The sequence below is a fragment of the Sinocyclocheilus rhinocerous genome, unplaced genomic scaffold, assembly GCF_001515625.1.
Source record: "Sinocyclocheilus rhinocerous isolate Xijiao unplaced genomic scaffold, SAMN03320098_v1.1 scaffold1247, whole genome shotgun sequence".
Classification (NCBI taxonomy): Eukaryota; Metazoa; Chordata; class Actinopteri; order Cypriniformes; family Cyprinidae; genus Sinocyclocheilus; species Sinocyclocheilus rhinocerous.
This window is the reverse complement of record NW_015630573.1, coordinates 232,872-254,437: the sequence shown is the minus strand read 5'-3', so window position 1 is coordinate 254,437 and position 21,566 is coordinate 232,872. Positions and strand designations below refer to the sequence as shown.

General features: G+C 36.9%; 2 protein-coding genes across 2 annotated transcripts; both read right to left on the bottom strand.

Moving 5' to 3' along the window:
• Positions 1-176: 176 nt before the first annotated feature.
• Positions 177-14,028, bottom strand: LOC107740590 (WAS/WASL-interacting protein family member 1-like). Its single transcript, XM_016553056.1, has 9 exons — positions 13,961-14,028; positions 13,620-13,693; positions 7,465-7,550; positions 6,895-7,024; positions 6,539-6,697; positions 5,530-6,282; positions 5,232-5,441; positions 2,061-2,174; positions 177-1,888 (listed from the first exon to the last, which is right to left on the bottom strand). Exons 3-9 carry the CDS (start codon positions 7,513-7,515, stop codon positions 1,836-1,838), a joined length of 1,470 nt encoding a protein of 489 aa, XP_016408542.1. The 5' UTR covers positions 7,516-7,550; positions 13,620-13,693; positions 13,961-14,028; the 3' UTR covers positions 177-1,835.
• Positions 14,029-14,470: 442 nt separating this feature from the next.
• Positions 14,471-20,423, bottom strand: chrna1 (cholinergic receptor, nicotinic, alpha 1 (muscle)). The gene is made up of 9 exons (XM_016553053.1): positions 20,312-20,423; positions 18,773-18,915; positions 18,582-18,626; positions 17,995-18,104; positions 17,663-17,858; positions 17,315-17,552; positions 16,849-17,072; positions 15,180-15,419; positions 14,471-15,033 (listed from the first exon to the last, which is right to left on the bottom strand). The coding sequence occupies exons 1-9, from the start codon at positions 20,355-20,357 to the stop codon at positions 14,905-14,907; spliced, it is 1,371 nt and encodes a 456-aa protein (XP_016408539.1). The 5' UTR covers positions 20,358-20,423; the 3' UTR covers positions 14,471-14,904.
• Positions 20,424-21,566: the final 1,143 nt, after the last annotated feature.

Sequence of the window (21,566 nt, the reverse complement as noted above, 5' to 3'; positions counted from 1 at the left end):
ACACACACACACATACACACACACACACACACACACACACAAATAATAAATAAAATTGCACTGAAATTATAAAGAACATGCTTACAAAATACATTAAAGTTGTCTACTGAAAATGCAAGAAGAGCTTAAAAAGAACTGAATACTGAAATGCGTTATTTTAATGAAAGGACAAATCCAGCTTCACTTGCATATTTATTTAGAAAACAACATATTTGGCACACCAGAATAGCAGAAGACTGTTTGTTATAAAGTAAATACACAAATGAAACAACATAATATGTTGTATGAAACTGAAATGTGCATCTACATGCACAAAGAAAATATCTAAAGTACCACATTAAGCATCGGGTCACACAACACTGTCAGTGACGTGTGCAAACAGAACATAAATCAGAGGCCTTTAGTATTACTAATAATGTTGGTGGCAAATATTGTTTCTTTTTGGCTGTGCAATCATCTCTCTTCTCTCTAATAAATTCAAGATGCTTCAGATGTTATGCTACATTGCATATATCACTGTAATTTTCCTTTTTAATGCATCATTAAAATGCCTTTGTAATTCATCTCTTTATGTAAACAAACATAAGGCAGCATAAACCAAGCCATTGCTTGGCTTCTTGATTCTTTCAAAGTATATAAATGAAGAAAACAAATGAAATGTAATTCAAGGTATGATACACTTATTGAATATACTTTTAGTCAAGTGCTTTAGGCAAATATAACAGCACACATCTGAGAAATATCCTTAAGGCAACATAATACTGAGCAAACATCAACAAAACAAGCAAGTGCATACATACGTATATCATAAAATATAACACTTCTTAAACACATTTTTGGCTTTTTGTCGTACGTCAACACAGATACAATCTCATAATACACAGAAACCCACTTGCATAGGATTTTATGGCAAATCATCTTTCATTTAAAGATCAGTCCTATACAATGTCTGCTCTCAGGCTTGTTTAAATGGGGGATGATCTAAAGAATCTTTAATAAATGGCATCTACATTTTCCCATAAACTCAGTCCTTGCTATTTTCACATCAGGGACTGCATATGTGAACAAATCAATCTGCAACATATAGAGTACTGACAAACTGCAACTCAGATTTTAGTATTCTGTATATCATTCTGGCCCTTATCACCACATACACATACACACATACAGGTACTAAAGCAAACACATACTCCTTTAATATTTAACGTGACTTTTACATTTGAGGGCTTGAAATGTCAATGCTACTGTATATAACGACTGTGTTGTATGAAGACAAGAAGGTAGGGGGCGCCAAAACGCACCAAAATGCTTTAATGTAAATGTTGCACTTCTTTAAAAATATAATTACATCAAGGACTGTCTAACAAATACTGATGCCCTATGTGGCTCTATAAATGGCTGCACCATTATCTAAAGAAATGGCTGCCCTGATTAAGCAATGATATATTCTGTATGAGACAAGGACATTTGTCTGTATGTGTCAAGGACCGCCAAAAAGCCGAAACATTCACACTCTCCTGAAGGCCAATGAACTGCTGCAATAACGCATCATACTCAGAAAAACACTCAAAAATAAAGTCAAACTTAGCTGTAGTATCACTGTAGAGCTCATCACTTGACATAGTCATAATAGCCATCATGTATTAATCTCTAAAGCAGACAAAAACAAAATATTATAAAAGATATGTTGTCTGTAATATGTTGTTATTTTTATAGTTCTTTTATAAATTTTTAATGAATGACTCTGGCAGAAAATATCAAAAACAGACAGTACCAGAGAACATAAGATAACTGGGTGAGGGAAGGATTGTCAGACCCTGAGACAACAGTTTCTTTCACCTAGGTATGGGAGGCAGGGGAGGTGCACCTCGCTCTTTCTTTCCTGAACCTGAAACAGACCGAAATATACAAACACACATACAGACACATAAACAAATGGGTAAGACCATGATTGTGCTGAAAGCACTGAATGTTATTCGAAGTATTCATTGGCATGTGGAAGCGACAGCTGCGGGTCAGTTTCGTCTATGAGACGAGAGAAAACAGCTGTGGTTGGTTACCTCGGCTTTCGTTCCTGGCCATTTTGCTAGGATAGGTCTTCTGACAGGGAATGTAGGGCTCTGGGGGTGGAAGATCCGATACAGGTCGAAACGTGAAGCGTGATTCCCACTCATCTTGGAGAAACAAATCAAATGCACACACCATTAATCTGTAGCACAATCTACATACAAATCTAAGCTACTTAGAGTGCTATTTACAGCTCAATAGGAGTACATAAAATGACAAGGAATATGCCTAGGTCAATACATGTTCTGTTGATTATGTGAAATGCTATCAATTACCCCCCCCCAAACAATTTGACTCGTCCCTCAATTTGCAAAAACAAACAAAAAATATGTTTACAGTAATGCACTTACAAAAGAAGTATATAGGGGAAGGCATTCTGAAGTTTCAAAGTAGCAATGTGAACTATTTATGTAAAAGCCCTTTCATTTATTTTTCCATTCAAGTATTTTTATTATTTGATCTGTCGTTACACTTGTTTAATGATGAGACTACTGTTCTAAACCGATTAGGTTCTTGGTTAGTTCAGCCCTAAAATATACGTGTACTTTAGGGTATGTGTACAGTGTGCATGACTTAAATTTCATCATCATACATGCATACTGCACATGTACAGAGAGGGGCTTATGAGATAACCACAACTCTGGTATCTGGTATTTCATAATCAGCATAGCCAGATTTACTAACTGTATTACTCCATTAGTTTATCCACAAGGTAGCAATATTTGCCTATGATGTTACGTGGCCAAAAGTATGTGCCCCCTTATAATTAAACAATTTAGCACTTTCAGCCACACCCTGCTACACTGCTAAAAGGTACATAAAAGTCCATCATACAGCCATACAGTCTCCTGAGTATGACACTGGCTTATGATGCCAGTGCCACCAGTAAAATGGTCTACTGAGTCTACTGAGTGTGGAAGAATCAGACTAGCCTGCACAAATCCAGATCTCAACAGCACTGGGACGAAATGGAACATGGCCTGCAAACCAGACTCCAATGCCCAATATCCAACACTATCCCTGATGCTCTAATGTCTGAATGGGAATAAATCCTCACAGCCATGTTCCAACATCTATTGGGTACCCATCCCTGAAGAGTAGAAGCTGTTATAACAGCAAAGGAACAACCAGTTCCTTATAAATGCCAATGGTTTTGAGATTAAATGCTCATAAAGCAAATGGGAAGAGCTGGATAGATTACTTAGAAATTGTAGTCCGTTACTGAATCCAAATTACATGACAAAAATTGTAGTTAGTAACATAATCCATTACATTACACATTTTAGGTAATGTAATCAGACTACTTTTTGATTACTTTTAGATTAGTTTTGACCTAACTCTGTTACCACATTGATTTTAATAGGACAATCTTGTACCATATTGATATAAAAATACAAAGAGTAAGAAAATATATTCCATGTGTTGTAATTAACAACATGAAGTGCATTTAACATTGCGTTATGTCAAGGTTTCCCAAACTGGGGTTCGTAAATGAACTTCTGGAGGTTCGTGAGTTTAATGAAAAGCTAATAATTAATTAAATCATTAAAATGTCAAATTAAAATAAGTAATTTTAAAATAACATCAATCAAAATAAAACACTAAAAAAAAATGAAATATTTTATTTGTTTACCTGCATGTCATGAGACCATTAACCAGCAGAGAACCATGAACATGCAAATGTGATACTTAATTTTTTTAATATTTGTTTTAAAATCTCATGGTACTTCAAGTAAATATATTAGGTGAAAGATGTTCAGATGACAAAAAAAAAGTTTGGGAATGCCTGCATTACATGTAAATAAGAAATAATGTGAATTTGTGCATTTTAAAATTGTGCATTCTTTGTGTGAATGTCCAAGGTACATAAAAGTCCATCATACAGCCATACAGTCTCCTGAGTATGACACTGGCTTATGATGCCAGTGCCACCAGTAAAATGGTCTACTGAGTCTACTGAGTGTGGAAGAATCAGACTAGCCTGCACAAATCCAGATCTCAACAGCACTGGGACGAAATGGAACATGGCCTGCAAACCAGACTCCAATGCCCAATATCCAACACTATCCCTGATGCTCTAATGTCTGAATGGGAATAAATCCTCACAGCCATGTTCCAACATCTATTGGGTACCCATCCCTGAAGAGTAGAAGCTGTTATAACAGCAAAGGAACAACCAGTTCCTTATAAATGCCAATGGTTTTGAGATTAAATGCTCATAAAGCAAATGGGAAGAGCTGGATAGATTACTTAGAAATTGTAGTCCGTTACTGAATCCAAATTACATGACAAAAATTGTAGTTAGTAACATAATCCATTACATTACACATTTTAGGTAATGTAATCAGACTACTTTTTGATTACTTTTAGATTAGTTTTGACCTAACTCTGTTACCACATTGATTTTAATAGGACAATCTTGTACCATATTGATATAAAAATACAAAGAGTAAGAAAATATATTCCATGTGTTGTAATTAACAACATGAAGTGCATTTAACATTGCGTTATGTCAAGGTTTCCCAAACTGGGGTTCGTAAATGAACTTCTGGAGGTTCGTGAGTTTAATGAAAAGCTAATAATTAATTAAATCATTAAAATGTCAAATTAAAATAAGTAATTTTAAAATAACATCAATCAAAATAAAACACTAAAAAAAATGAAATATTTTATTTGTTTACCTGCATGTCATGAGACCATTAACCAGCAGAGAACCATGAACATGCAAATGTGATACTTAATTTTTTTAATATTTGTTTTAAAATCTCATGGTACTTCAAGTAAATATATTAGGTGAAAGATGTTCAGATGACAAAAAAAAAGTTTGGGAATGCCTGCATTACATGTAAATAAGAAATAATGTGAATTTGTGCATTTTAAAATTGTGCATTCTTTGTGTGAATGTCCACAAAACTGGAAGACTTTCTGAATGTATATAAGTGGTAGGCTATTTTATAAAGGAACTTTTAAAAGATAAAAAAGAGGAATTAGGGAGAATCAATAACTTATGAATAATTTATTGCCATTGTATGAATAATATATAATCATGTAATCAATAAAAAAGTAACTGTAGTCTGATTACGAGTATTTTAAAATGTAATTTAATCAAATTCTTCGTAAACTCTACAAGTCTCTTGAACAAGCGTATAGGAAAGTCACAATACCTATATGATGTCCCTGATTGTGGTATCCGTTGCCCATAGGTGGGGGAGGAGGGAGCAGAGGTCCAGAGGAGGGCCTGTCTGGGGGGAGTGGTGGTCTACTGCCAGCACGATGAGGCTCCACACCTGGTCTGTTCGGTGGAGGAGGGGCTAGTGATGACCTCACACTTCCTCCTCCAGGACGGCCAGAAGGAGGTGGAGGTAGAAGAGGACCTGTGGACAAAAAGACAAAGACATAATATAAATGTTCAAAAAGGTGAATTTCAGATTATCCTGCAAGAACCTGCAACTCTTCCTCTACCTGTTCGTCCACCTGCATTCCGGCCCAATGCGGGCGGTCTCTCAGAGGGAGGTGGAGGAAGGGGTCCAGATCGCCCGGGTGGAGGGGCAGGAGGATGCGAGCCAAGTGACAGGTTCCGTTCAGGAAGACGTGGCGTATGCTCCTCAGGAGTAGACGGGCTTGGGCGTCCGGGCGGCAGAGGAGGTGCTGCACTAACAGGTGGCCGCAGAGAGGCAGGAGCAGGAGCTGGAGGAGGAGTTGGTTTACTGCTCACTGATGGTGGAGGTGGAGGGGGCGGGCTGTCCCGAGTGAGTGGCAAAGAAGAACGGTTTGCAGGGGGAACAGGTGGAGGACGGTCATCACCTCGACCAGGTGCAGGGGGAGGAGGAGGCCGCCCAGCATGACCAGCTGAGGGCGAAGGAATGGAAGGAGGACGACCAAATGCAGCTGGCACCGGTGGAGGTGCGGGCTGTCGTCCAGGAGGGTTTGGAGGTGGAGGAGTTGGTGCGGAACCAAGACGAGGAGTCCCTGGAAGTGAGGGTGGTCCCCTGCTCTGTGCCCCACTCTGAAAGGGCCGTGGGGCACTTGGAAGAGGTGGAGGAGGTCCTCCAGGTGTTTCAGGACGCGGTGGGGTCATTCGAGGGCGAGGGGGGTCAACGGATTCACTGCGTTGCAGAGGTAGACGAGGGACGGGGCCAGATCCTCCTCCGAAGGGCCGTGGACCAGAGCTACGAGCACCAGGTGGCAGAACTGGAGGTCTGACACTACTAGAGTCTGAAAGAGAGCAAATAATCTAATATAAAGAGATAATCCAACAAATGCAAGGTCTTTATTTAAATAATTTCTCAGTTTTCTAAACTAAATATTATATTTTATGATTGAATACATAAGGTCCATCATTGGGATTGGCCAAAATTTCTATATATCTCATAAATCCCTGTTGAATGAATGAGTTGGAATGTCTCAGTAAACAGTAGTAGTATGTAGCAAGCTTTAGTAGTATGTTTGACATACATGTGTGCGTTCTTACCATCTCGAGTGGAGCGCAGCTTTGGCATGCCACCCTGGAAGAGCCCACCCAGACCAGCTGGAGCTCCACCTCCACCTCCACCTCCAAACCCTCCCCCTCCTCCTCCTCCTCCAGGCCCGCCTCCTCCTCCACCTCCACCTCCACCACCACCTTTGGGTTCTGTCAAAACAAACATGTACTTATTTTAAAACATACTTATTTTACATGCAAAAATCACAAACACAGAGGAGTTTCGAAAGTATAGTAGCATAAAAGAAAACCTGTTTAAATATATGTGTCCCATATAATTAAATTGTGACTGTTTTGGTGCATAGACAAACATAGCCAGTATAACTCCATAAGGTGCTGGTTCTTACGGTCAAGTATGGGGGCGCTACGGTCATTAGTAACCGCCTTCTTTAGCCTTGCTCCTTTGCCGATGTCCGACAGTAGAGCATTCCTGCCCTGCTGCTCCGATTTATTCAAGACAGGCTTCTCAGTGTTTGCCTGTGAGAAAGAGAAGCACAGATATTTTCTGTAGAAATCATTAAAGCACTGATGCCCCATTGCTTTACCACTTAAGACTGGAATAAACTATGTGACTTTTGCCTAGGTTTTTGCCCCAATTTGCAGTCTAGAACAGTCGACAACAGTTGGCAAAAGTCAAAGCCAGTTTGAAGATTTTGGGCAGTCAAGTTAATAGATTTGACAGAATATCACATAGTGTATGATGGCCCAGTCTCCAGGTTTTTTAGCTTCAGACTATTATTTCATCCAGTCCATCCATATATAACATGCTCGATATTTTGAGCCGATTTTAGAACACACATTGTTTTAATTTGTCACGCCTCTCATAGCAACAAGGTGCTCGTTTCTGTGTGAGATCATTTAATGTATGATGCCCAGTTTTTCTCTCTAAAGTTGTGTAGTGTATTTAGTGTGTGTACCTGAGAGAAGGTGGGGGGTGGGGGAGGGGGAGGCGGAGGAGGTACCGGCATTTTTTCTCCTTGTTGTCACCTCCTCTCACTGAGACCTGACAAACAGAAAGAAAATTTATATATTTTATATTTTCAAAAGAAATTGTGTTACTTGTTGCCACAACATTGAGTGGTTTCCAGAGTGCTGTTATGCAGTTGCTAGGGAGTTCTGAATGGTTACTTGCAAAAAAAAAAGAAGAAGAAAAAAGAGAAAATTATTATTAAAACAAATATAATTCTTGAAAACCTTTGGCATAATCTTTTATAATTTCTTAGAAAAACATAATATTTTAACAAAACAAATTCACTGCTTATTAATATTTGTAAACATTTATCTACCAATTAATTATTAATAATTTGTGATGTTCAAAAAAAATTACTTTCAAAAATATATTTACATTTAAAAAAAATTTTATTTATGTTGCACCTTGAAAAAAGCCTCAGAGGTATTCATTGCTCAAGCACACCACACATGTAGCCTATAATGTGACGTTGCATCACATGAGCGTTTGACTGCGTGGCAGGAGTTTCATTACACTGCTGCTCATATCCATTAATCCATTATTAAGATTCATACACATACATGTATTGTAAGTGTGAGGAAAATATGTTTATTACTTGACAGTTACATCACACAGCAATTTTAGAGTTACTCAATTTAAACTTTCAAATTTAAACTTTTAAAAATGATAAAGGTTTTTCAAAACCATACGAAACCAACATGAATACAAAGTGTACATTTCTAAGACATTTGGCACTGGTGTTTTAAACTATATTTGAAAAAGACCCTTCTTTTTTTATCATGGATTGTATCATTTAATTGTCATTGAGCCCATTATCTTTGTCCTTGTAATAATAGTAGTGGTGCTTGAACACCACTAAAAGGAAACCCAACTGTAGCATGAATAGCACCATCTGAAACAACATCACACTTTTCAGGTTTAAAGAAAAACAGGCCTGATGCATTCACTCAATCACAGGTAATAATCTACCCACACCACATGACCATACTAAAGTGGTCTCGCACAGCCGCAAAGTTTTGAATGGGTTTGACAGTAAGTATCGATTCTTGAAATATCCTATTGTGCTATATACCAAGATACCTTATTGTGCATGCAATGACATGTGGGAAAGGCCGTAACAAAAAAAGGTCATTTCTGAGATATAGAAAGCTGACTGTAATAGACTACTGTTTTTATAATATTCCCTCACACACTCATAATACAGCAATGCCAACAATTACAAGCTTTATTTTTCTCTTAGTTCAAGTTTTATAAAGGCCTCTCTCACTGCTGACATCCGGAAGAGATCATAAACAGGAAGCGCTACAGCAATATACCTCTCACTTCTTATTCTCTCTTTCATAAACACACATCCACATGCGTTAATATCATCCAGACAAAGGTGACAAAGAAACAACAAAAGGTTTAAAACCACAAGTGGGAACACAGATGAGACTCGAAGAAAACAAGTCAACACACAAATACACGGAAACACAGTTTACAAGCTCTTTAAATCGTCTGCTCTTTCATCATCAAGCTCTCTTACAGACAGCCACATCACACTGCTTCATTTCTCGCTCTTTCTTTCACTCTCTCAGGTATTTTTATTCAGAGGTAAGCGGACATCCGGTCAGTTTGGCAAACGTTATAAGGGGTAATAATAACTTCATAAACCATTTTTTGAAATATTCACAACTTTTTTGGGGGAAATCATCACTGCATTTTAAAAGCTTCATTTTGCATAGCTGTGGTGTGAAGAGAAAAAAGGCCATGTAAAACAACCAAGCTGGAGCCTTTGCCAATTGGTTCCATTGGCAGTAAAAGTTTATTTAACTATCATTAAGAAAATTAGTTAGGACAGGGTTGAATGTTACATCGCCTATTTAATATTCATGAGCCATGCTGATTAAGTATTTTAAAAGTGAAGTGATGTTAAAATGAGTCCTCCTATTGCAACTTAACATCTAGAAAACTAGTGTAAATACTGTGTGTGGCACTTAAAAATGTTGCTCTGTTTTGAGCATCCCAACCAGGGGTGCATTTCCCAAAAGCATTGTTAGCCAACAATGGTCACAAGATCTGTCGTTACAACATAGTTCAACAATTTGACGGTTCCCAAAACCATAGTTTCAATGAATATTCACAAAAGGCAAACAGACTGCGAACAAAAATAGTGAAATAGACCTCAGATGCCATGTTTGATACAACAGCATCTGAGAGAATTATGTTGCAGAGAAAGCTGTTGACTCGATGAACCGCATCTAAGTAAGAGTGCACACCAATTCCATACATAATTCTATGTTAATGTGATAATAAAAACGATTGGCTTCTTGTTGTATGTTTAAATGATCTGTAACATTCTGACATGTATTGTGATATCAGATTATTAATTAGCAGAAGCAATTACTCCAACAACTGTGGGTTATGTTATTAACGATGTCTAATTTTGTCGAACAAACGTTGAACCAACGACAGAGGTGTTCAAACCAAAATGCACTGCTTCAAGTCAAGTCTGCTTCAAGCAGTCTGTGCTACACACCTATTCATTTTTGCAGTTCTGTTTGGTGATGCTAGTAGTGCAAAAATTACCTCACTTTTATGATTTCCAAGAGGTGATGATTAGCACAAAAAAGTGGGAATGACAGAGAAGTGGAGAAGAAACAAGAAGAAGGGGTGTGAGAGGAGAAGAAAGGAGCATAAAGTGAAGAAGACACAAGAGAAGTGGTGCACAGTAAAAGTTCCTGGATATGGACTATATTTACATTCCAGTGTCTTGAGAGAGAACAGTGGAGATGGACTATGGAGAATGTGATGCTGGATATACACTCTACAGCTGCCCTGTCCAGACGGTGCTTTACATCCAGCAGTCTGAAATGTCATCATGTCTAAAACAGGGACTTTGGCTGGACATTGTGTTCTTTTTGGAATTACTCTATGCCAAGTGTGTGTTTAAGTGTGCCAGTGTCTACAAGCACATAATGCATTTCACCTCTGTAGAAGTCAAGACAGTCAACCCTGCATTTTAAGTAAATATAATGGGCGATATATTGCGTCACCAAAAATGATTGAGGTCATGTACATATATTGCGCGATAAGTCGATATATTGATTATTGCGACAGGCCTACCTGCATCCCGATATGTGTTCTAAATAGTAAGTGAAACTTGCAACTTTCACATTTGATGTATGTGTGTAATTTATATTGTAGAACAAATGAAAATGCTATTCTAAAAACCCATCGGAAAATCCCAAATTAGCCTTCCAGGTAGCTCCAATTATTTACATCATGATTGAACAACTGGTGCAACAGTCAGGTTCCAGAAGTAAAAATCTCATGCATTTTTTCCACAGAACTACTGTGAGCTATGTGGCTGATAATCAATGGTATATAGTTTTGTTGAAGCTGTCAGTACTTATATATTTAACCTATATAACAGTAATTGTGTTAACAGATGAAATCCTGGTGAGAAACTATGCTATCAAAGATTTTGCAAGAAATCTCCACCAGTCAAAGAATCAAAACAAGCAAATCAAGCCAAAAGAATGCTATACCTAGTATAACTATGTTGTATTTATATACACTATCAACATCTTTAAATCAACATTTTTATATGTATCTGTTGTTTTTAATTGGATTGTCATTATTTGTATTATGTCATTTGTTCCCTTTTAATGCCATTAATTACACAGTCTTGTACTTTTGACTGTTAGTCATATTTTCAAGTACACTTTTGCTTCAAATCAAAGTTTGCAATGTTGTGATTCACCTCATTGCTGCTTGGTTTAAGTCATGGCTTAAAACGCTTTAATGAAGACTTTTTAAGAATATCTATGGGAAAAATGTATGGAAAAAATACACTTTCAGAAACAACGCCACTGAAAAAGTGGACGGGCACCACTGCACTCTATTGAGATGTAACCAAAGACCCAGAATTTATGGAATCCAAATGTAAGGCCAATGTCAACAATGAAAAGTTAAATATATCCAGCTCTCACTAAATAATGTTAACACAAAAAATGAAAAATGGGTGGAGCCCTTCAGCCACAACCTGCTACATCATACATGCAAAATCAGGCAGGAAGGGCCTTATTTAAAAGTGTCATGTCAAGTTGTAAAGCAGGATTTTTGTCAATTGCGCTTTGCAATGCTTGCTTATAATACCACATCACAAGCAAAAAAGTGGCTTACAAGTGCTCAGCTTGCATAATGTGAGCATGCTTGAGCAAATAATGTGCCTCTGTCTTTCCATCACTTTGCAGGCAGTCTTTATTGTCCACTTCCTTTCTGAAACTCAGCATAATGTTGACACCTCTGGCTACATGCAAGCTTGTATCTAATGGATGATCTCAGATCCCGTCACATGATTTCTGACTCGCTTCGAATCGCTGGTCAAATAGAACACTAAACCAGACAAGAGAGAAGTAGAAGTTATGACAGTACTTCTGTCGCCGAGAGGAAGTTAATGCAGAGAGAGAACTCTATTTGTATGACTTATGCAGCCTAAAATACTTGTTCCTTCTTAAGTTCTCACTAAAAACTGCACGCCTATATTCAGTCTCAACAGCTCACTGTGATTAAAAAAAAACAGTTGCTTAATAGTGTCACACTTGGTAAAAACCACATGAAAAATCAAGAGGACTTGGCATTGACATAAGCAGTCTCATAAAACTCTTTAATGCAAGAAAGCAGATTTGCATTTTCCATACAATTTCAAGACAACTAACACACAAACAATGTGCTTTAAGGTAACCCATTTAAGAGGAATGAACAGAGCAAAACAATGATACTGTGTTTGAAATAACTTGTGACACTGAAAGCTCAAAATAATGTGGTCTTCAATTCACAATAAAAAAAAGTTTAAAAACTGAAAGAAAAAAGGAAGTGGAAAGCATATGACTTGCATTGTATATCACTGTGGAAACCCCATGGCCGGTCAATTAGAACCACATGCTCATACTAATCCGACTCATTTCCACGAATCGGTTCTTTTGAACAGTTCATTTTTTAAAAAAGCTGTTAAAACAGATTCATCAATTATTTTATGTAATACCTTAACTGCGCCATCGGGTGGTCTCTAGAAAGCCACATTTATTGCTCTTTATGTATATGTTTTATTGCTAATTTCGATTATGTTTTTTAAATAAGAATGTCAGCCATGATTCAGCTCACAGAAGTAATTTATACTTAATACAATTTGCATTGACATTACACAATCCTAAAATTAATTTACATATACTCGGTTCACTCCGAATAATGCTCGTATTATCATGTCCTTTTGATAATAAATTGGTTTAATGAGCCGTTGTATTTGACTGACTCGATAAACGCTAGAGCCGATTCAGTTCTCGGTTGTATGAAATGATGAAAAGATCCGACTCAAAGAATGATTCATTCATTAATCAGAAATCACTTGCTACTTGCCTACAGCTGACTTAAACAACTGTGACATGACAACGGTAATAAGTAGTTTGATTTAGCTGCCAGGGGGAAAAAAAACGCTTAAGATTTGTTGCGTTTCTAAACTACAGAAAAACAACTTGAAAAATTAATTTACATATACTCGGTTCACTCCGAATAATGCTCGTATTATCATGTCCTTTTGATAATAAATTGGTTTAATGAGCCGTTGTATTTGACTGACTCGATAAACGCTAGAGCCGATTCAGTTCTCGGTTGTATGAAATGATGAAAAGATCCGACTCAAAGAATGATTCATTCATTAATCAGAAATCACTTGCTACTTGCCTACAGCTGACTTAAACAACTGTGACATGACAACGGTAATAAGTAGTTTGATTTAGCTGCCAGGAAAAAAAAACCGCTTAAGATTTGTTGCGTTTCTAAACTACAGAAAAACAACTTGAACTTATTCACCCTGCCACATATTCACGCTCAAACTGGCAACCCAGGAAGTGGGGGAGCCTCTGCTTCCCCTAAAAGTTGGCACCGTTTGCTCTTTTGTGGATGAAAACGTAGATTTAAACATAACACTTTATCCAAACAACAATTAACTCACATAATACTTACAAGTTTGCGGCAATAAATAAATCACAGGAAATCGAGTCACAAATTAGATCCTGGAGTCGTGCATTTTAGAAAGCACCATGCTACGTAAACACTTACCGGTGGTTTGCGTCTTTTTCTCTGCGTCCTGCGCTTACGAACCAAATGCAGCAACGATCATCATCATGAAGCATCTACACAAACACAGAGGAACACAAGTTTTGAGCCACTCCTTCATGGCAGAAAACGCACACACACATACATAACTTCTCCCCACTGTTTCCGCCCAGCGCGTGCTGCCTACAACCCATCACATTCACAGGAATAACATTCAAATCGTATCGCTTTAACAGTGCATGCAAGAATTCAGTACGTCTCAGCAGTATCACATCTCTTTAAATGAGGGAAGTACAGCTCAATGCTTTGAATAAGACGTGATATCTTCTAATGCATTTCTTTACCCAGTTTTTCTTCCTCCACTACACTAGACACTTCGTTCCCTTTATCCGGGACATTCGTCTGTGATGCAACGTTTCCAGATGTGTGCGACCGCCTAGAGCTGAGCTCAAACATCTGTCAAACTCTGCACACAATGTGTGACAGAAAAGCTTAGCGCTGTGTGAATGTATGGAACATGTAAAAGATCTTCGAAGTGATTCACTTATAGTTCACAAATGTCTGGTCATAGAGAGAGAGAAAAAAGTCTGCAAAAATGCCTGGAACATAAAACATTTGCTGAACCACTAAAGCCAAACTAATTTTTAGGCATAAAAGCAATTATGAAAGAGAGAGAGAGCCCAAACACTGTGATATTACCAATATTTATTATGTATTACAAGACAAATGTTACATTTTTCAGTCAGGCCTATATGCTTCATCAAAAAGCATGTTTAAACTAAAAATAAACTTAAATTAACCATTAAATACGTATATATGTATAATAATATATTTGACCAAATACACAGTGGCATATGTCAGAGAAATGAAATGTAAGAGAAATTCTTTTCTCTTTAAATATCTAACAATTCAAGTACATTGGTTACCATTGAACACACAGACCAAGAAAAATGAAAACAAATCAAACAAACTGAATAAAATATAATATACTCCTATGTAAAATAAATGCCACAATAAATGCCTTTCTCATATTTCTCTGCTTCTGTGCTTAATTCTGTTTAAGTTCTGTGTATACATATGCACACAGAATTCTGAGGTTAGGAGCGAGCAACTGTATTAACAGAAATACTTTAAATGAAGAGAAACAAACAGTGTGTATGTTTTATTTTCCAGTTGTTGAATAAGCTCACTGTTCCATTAACATCTGGTCTGATCGGGCATCTTTGCCTCTTTGCTACAGCTCAGCAGAGAGTCAAGGCACCATGGCTTCATTCGGGCCTTTGAGCTCTCACAGCATGCTGAGCTCGATCAGGCGTCCGGCAAACACTCCTAGTGTACCAATAATACACACAGCCATAAACACACATAGAAGAATGTGATCCAGGACCATAGCGACAAATTTCCATTCCTCTGCGGCCTAGATGAACAGACAGAAGGAAAGACTCAAGTAGTCAGATGAAGGTAGAAAAGGAATATAGAGTAAAACAAAACTCCTAAACTTATTTTCAAAGAGATGCAAAAGTTTCAGAAATAACAAAAAATGATGCAGGTGAATGTTCTCACATTGTTGGACTCCTCGTCGCTTTTCATGGTGTCTGCGATGTATTTAACACCCTCGATGGCATTACGTACATCAGGATTTTTGGTTATGGGAGAGTGGTAAGTGACTGAAGCGGGCATGGGTTTCCCTGAAATGTCAGAGATGTCAAAATCTGCAGGAAAGAGATGCTTTTCCTGTCGTTCCTGGGATGGCCGCTTCATAGTGGAGAAAAACATCAGGTTTGGAATGGTGTCTATGAAGATCTGTGGGACAGTGGAGAAAGTCAAAGTCATACATCTCTGATCAGAATCTCAACAGGATAGCACAAAGTAAACAAAAAATACCCCCAAATATATGTAAAGTTTAGAAACGAGTAAAAACCAAAAAAAAAAAAAAAAAGCCTAAATAAATAAATAAAGTATGTGTTGCACTAGCAGTCCAGACAGGACTGCAAAAATAATGATTCCCATGGCTGGAAAATCTGGATTTTGAATGTAACTATGTAAACTTCCAAAAAAAAAGTACCTTTGTTAATCGAGTTGTACAATTTTTCAAGGTAAAAAATAAGTGTCTAAAATGCTGTGGAAGAAATCATCCGCCCTTACTAAAATGTTAATTTTATTAAGTAAACTTAAGAGAAGTTCAAGTATATTTTCCAACTAAGTACACTAAAATAAATGTACTAGTAGTATACTTGTAAGTGTACTATTTCAATACTTCTTGGGTGTAAACTGGCCTGTTTTAGTTTATAAAGTTACATTTTTAAGTGTACTTTAGGTGTAACAGTAGTAAACTGAGAACACATCTAGTTAACGTGTTTCTTTTGTATTCCAAATACACTGTCTGTGAAAGTATAGATATACTGCTGATATACAGTTTACTAGTTACATGCTTCCATCCTCCTTTTTTAGTAAACTACTAGTGTAATAGTTTTTATACTAAAATACTTCTAAGATTTCAAGGGAACTTACTGTAATATACTTTTTTACTATTTATATATTTGTTTATTATGTTTACTATATATTTATATATATATATATTAATATATTTTACAGTGGGGAAAATATTTATTTGATCCCCTGCTGATTTGCCCACTTACAAAGAAATGAAGGGTCTGTAATGTTTATGCTAGGTTTATTTTAACGTATAGAGACAGAATACCAACCCAAAAATCCAGAAAAAACACATTATATAAAGGTTAGAAATTGATTTGCATTTCAGTGAGTGAAACATAAAACATGCTAAAACATTAGGTCTGTTACTCTCACTCTCACACCATGAAAGAATTGTCAATAAAATCAACCAAATGTTTATTTGCTTAATTTGGTCAATACTGCAGTGTAAAAAAGATCAGGTTCCGTTCCACCCATGTATATTTACGCAGCTATTCCACTTCAAAGCTGACTTGTAACTATAAATTTGAATATGTCAGTTTATCAGACATAAACATATTCTGAAAGCCAGTATGTGTGGGAAAAAAAGGATTTACCAGGATACTTTATCCCAACTACAAGCCAAGCATACTTAGAATACTTAATTATATATCTATATATCTAATTATATTTCTATCTTAAACAATTTTTGCTAAGACTGAAAGTATACTCTCTTATTTATAGTTTAAAAGAAGCATGCTAACACAAACATACTTGAACACAGAACACAAAAGGAGAAGCTACTCTTTTCCATACGTACCTTGCGGACCCAAGCGGGCATGGTGTGTGTGCTGGGGGAGCGGTGGTGTGTATTGATGACAATCACAGTGATGATGATGGAAGCAATGACAAAGATCATAGTGAAGAGCATGTATTTGCCGATGAGTGGAACAGCACTGGAGGTGGAGGGGATCAACTCAACAATCACCAGCAAGAACACAGTCAGAGAGAGCAGGACAGAGATGCTGAGGGTCATCTTCTCACCTAGACAGAATCAAGAAAAGTTTAAAATGTCCATCAAGCTCCAAATAAAAATAAATAAATAATCAGATTGTGATCAAGTACTTAGGCATTGCCCCATGATTTTTAATATATTTAAATATATTACCAGAACGTTTCCAACAAAAATAATTAGTTACCATGATATAAAACAAAAATGCACTATGATATAAGATTTGGTTCATACCGCATACCCCTACATACAGTACAATAAAACACAGGGTTACCAGAGTCTGTGGGCAGGTAGAACACAAGCCCAGTGAGGAAGGAGAACAGCATGCAGGGAATGATGACGTTCACGATGAAATAAAGTGGGAGGCGGAGCAGGAGGAAGTGATAAGTGATATCAAGGTAGGGTGTATCTGGACAGCAAGCGTAATACACCCAGTGTTTCCAACTCCTGTAATCCTTCATCACCCACTCTCCGCTCTCCATGAAATTACTTAGGTCCGGTCTGTCACTGTCCTACACAAGCACAAAAAAATGTATGAATAAACTAGTTCATACAAATATATACAATAAGTAATGTACAAATATTCATGCATCCTGGTGATCATGTGTGGTGATATAGTTACTGGGTTGACAATGACAAGGTTGCCATCATAGGTCCACGTTCCAATTTTCATGCTGCAGTTTTGCAGGTCGAAGGGAAAGTGAAGGACCACGATCTCACAGTAACTCCTAAAGATTGCTGGAGGAGTCCATGTTATCATACCCGTGTGCTCCAACAAGACCTTTGTCTCATGGACGATGGCAAAGTCTCCATCAGCACTGCACAAACACATACACAAATAATGAAAGATATCAGAGCAGGTATATGTATTTTTAAGTACAGTAATATTACATGATGGATTCACACTATTGTACAGGTGCAAAGAGTGAAAGTTCTGGACAAAGTAACTCATACTTGTTATAAAGCACTAAATCCGGTTTCCAGATGTCAGTGGAGGGAATTCTGATCTTCCTGATGCCACCGTAGTCATCAGGATTCCACTTCAGATTCACATCTTTCCATTGCTGAACATCAGATAAGGAGAAAAAGATATCTGTATTAATGACTCCTGACTGCTCCAAGTAGGTACTGTCATGTAAAATTTGAATTTTGAAAGATTTATGCAGTACAGCAGCATTTCTTGAACTGCCTTTAATTCATTAAAATTAATAAACAAAATTACTGCAAAATGTAATCAGAATCATCATAACAATAATAAGAAAGGCAGATCCATTAAAACATTAAATTTACATAAAGATGTCATTTTTAAAAAAAAAATTTTTTCTTACTTTTCCTTATAAGTTGAAATGTGACCTCAACAATTCTTGATAGGTTTCATGTGGCACATTAAAAATTTTTTTGTTAAAAGTACCAAATCTATGTGTTGTAAACACTGCCTAAATCAAAGTTTTTGTACATATAGATACATTTTCCCACAGCAAACACCTTGATATCTACTTATAGCAGCACACAGGAAATGAAACAGCAGCTGAAACCCGCACCTGCTTTAGCCGTACATTACTGTTGACAATCTGATTAACTTCATCCTGTAAATAAGAAAGAAAGGAAAGATAATGGAAGGCAAGAGAAAACAAAAAGTTTATTTGTGCAATGTAAACCTTTTTTAACATAGGCTATGGATAAAACATGAATCTGATATCAAGAAATAGAAATGAACAGAGATATAATTTACCACGCTGATGAGCTGAATGAGTTGTAGTCCCACAGTAACCACCACTGGATCCTTAAAATGGCTAACAGGACGAACAACCTTGTTATATCCAGTAAACAGAGACTTTACTAATCTTGCCTCATCTTCTGAGCACAGTGCTGGGCCTGCAACACACACATGCACACACACACAGTACTAAGTTGCTCTGTGAGAAAAAGTTATCACCCCACTCACACAAACACACGCATACATCCTAAATGGCACAGAGGATTAACGTTGATGGAGTCAAGCAACTGCGAATTAAACACACACACACACACACAGCTGAAACACTAAGACATGCAATCAATGTCACTATTCTTTTATAACCAGAACTAACAGAAGTAATGCTGACATTCTGCATGTAAATAATCAACCTACTCAGGAAACCATTTTGTTGAGAATAATGAAGTAAAAAAGAATCCATATTTCTATATGTTCATGACAGAATGTGACCATTTCATTGGAATGTTGACTTGATTTCAACATCAGGGGGCTGTCTCATAAAAAAAAGTTTACCAAACAAGCCAGGCTTATTTCAATTATTCTGACTTATTTTGAATCAACTGACAATAAGTCAGACGAACTGAAATAAACCTGGCTTATTTGGTAAACTTGCTTTATGAAACAGGCCCCTGGACTATTGTTTCATCAGTTTGAGTACTAGTCTGTTGAGTGTACTTACACAGGTAAATGAGTGAGCTTTTGAGTCCACATTTACATTTACAGTATTTTAGATAAAATAACAAAAAAGAAGAAGAGGAGGAGCTATTTCCGGTTTAAGTTTAGGCCACAACCGGTATAGGATTCATAGTTCACAGTGTATCACTTCTCCCTGCTGAATAGAGCCTTAATTTCAGCCTCATCCAGAGGTAGGGCAAAAAAAGAAACAGAAAATATAGAGAGAGAGACGAGATGGGAATATTTGTCAGCAAATAGCACAAAACTGGCCGCTGACACACTGATCTCACATCAGCCACAAACGGCAGGCCGCGCACTTGCACCTGTCAATCAAACAGGACGCATGGTATGCATACCATACACGCAGCATAGAAATCTTTTAAAAGGGTTTGTTTAAAAACTAAAAAGTTCGAACATAACAACAATGTATCTCTATGGAAGTGAACTTGTATCGGTTTCCAACAAAAGTACGATTATTTGTTTTCTGTACTGTACTTGTCACGGAGGTTATTTCTAGGTAAGTACACTCTAAAAAATGCTGGGTTGTTTCAACCCAACTTTGGGTCAAATATGGACTAACCCAACCGTTGGGTTAAATTTTTACATTAAATTTTTAACCCAAAAGTTGGGTTAATCCATATTTGACCCAAAGTTGGGTTGAAACAACCCAGCATTTTTTAGTGTACACTGTTCTTCTCCATAATAGCTTAGATTTAAAATATCGGTTGAACTTACGCCTTTATCAGTGTATTTGAAGTCACGGTAAACTTAAAGAGTTTGATGTCTATAGGGCAGTTTTCTCTTGTAAAAATTCTAATATAAATCAAAGTGGTTACTCACCAAATAGAAACGCCAAAATTGGTAAAATCAGTATGAAGTTATTCATCTCCTTGTTATGAGTAAGAAAGTCCGTGTGGTCGACTGAAGCACCTCGTCCTGACTGTAGCTGAACTCTCTCTCTGTCTGTGTGTGTGTGAGCTGCAGTATTGTTAAAGCTACATGAGCTGGCAGCTGTCAGAGTCAGCGCGAGACAAACATTGCTGCACTTGAGTGCTGGGTTTAAACTTAAAAGCGCTATGCACAACATTATCAAACGTCTTAAATTTAACCCCTTTAGCTGATCCAACCCTGTTAGTTGTCACCGTGGTCTTTAAGAAAAAAAGGCTAAAATATGTGCACTTAATATTAGTTACTTTTCCCTTTGAAAAAGTTGCAGGATTATAAAAATGCATTCTAATCTTGCCCTTGTTGCCCCTTGCAGTTGCATCAACTACGATCAACTACAACTAACGATCAACTCTCATAGAAGTAGCATTTACTCATACTTTTTTGTATTTTTATTCCGTGGGGGGGAAAAAAAAAGAATTGCTAGATGTAAAGGTTACACTTTATTTTAATGTGTCCTTGTTACAGTGTAATTATACATTTAAGTAATAATAATTAACTACATATACTTCCTTTATGGTTAGGGTTAGGTTTAGGGTTAGGCTACTTGCATGTAATTATGCATAATTTATTGTTATTATAAAAGTACAAGTAACATGAGTAACAAGGACACCTTAAAATAAAGTGTTACCGATGTAAACTCAGATTTGTTAGATGTTACTTCAGAATTGTGAGAATTTTTTTCAGAATTCTGATATCCGTTTTTTTTTTTTTCCTCAGGACGGCGACGGAGTCAGAATTTGAAATAGCCTATAAACTGAGACTTGAGATAAAACGTCGCAATCACCTTTTGATTCTTTTTAATTCCTTTGAGGAGGCAAGCTTCCATATATTTTAAATTGGAATAATCCTTTATACAGGGTTCCCACACCTTGGTTAACTTCAAATTCAAGGACCTTTCAAGGACTTTCTAGGTCTAATACCCTCAAATTCAAGGACTTAATCAGTGTGTCTACAGATATGAACAAGTTAGATTTAAGACTTTTTAAGACCTTTTTAATACCACCTATATGAAATTTAAGACCAAACCTCTGATGGAAATCACACATTATTTTAAAGGGGTCATATGATGCTGCTAAAAAGAACATTATTTTGTGTATTTGGTGTAATGAAATGTGTTTATGCGGTTTAAAGTTCAAAAAACACATTA

Bases quoted from the DNA above. Each gene is read 5' to 3' on its own strand.
- chrna1 (XM_016553053.1), bottom strand. From the start codon at position 20,357: ATGAATAACTTCATACTGATTTTACCAATTTTGGCGTTTCTATTTG. The intron at 18,916-20,311 runs GTGAGTAACCAC...TGTGTGTTGCAG, and splicing joins AATTTTGGCGTTTCTATTTG to GCCCAGCACTGTGCTCAGAA. The intron at 17,553-17,662 runs GTAACTATATCA...GTGCTTGTGTAG, and splicing joins ACCTTGTCATTGTCAACCCA to GACAGTGACAGACCGGACCT.
- LOC107740590 (XM_016553056.1), bottom strand. From the start codon at position 7,515: ATGCCGGTACCTCCTCCGCCTCCCCCTCCCCCACCCCCCACCTTCTCT. The intron at 6,698-6,894 runs GTAAGAACCAGC...TTGTTTTGACAG, and splicing joins TAGCGCCCCCATACTTGACC to AACCCAAAGGTGGTGGTGGA. The intron at 5,442-5,529 runs GTAGAGGAAGAG...TTTTGTCCACAG, and splicing joins GAATGCAGGTGGACGAACAG to GTCCTCTTCTACCTCCACCT.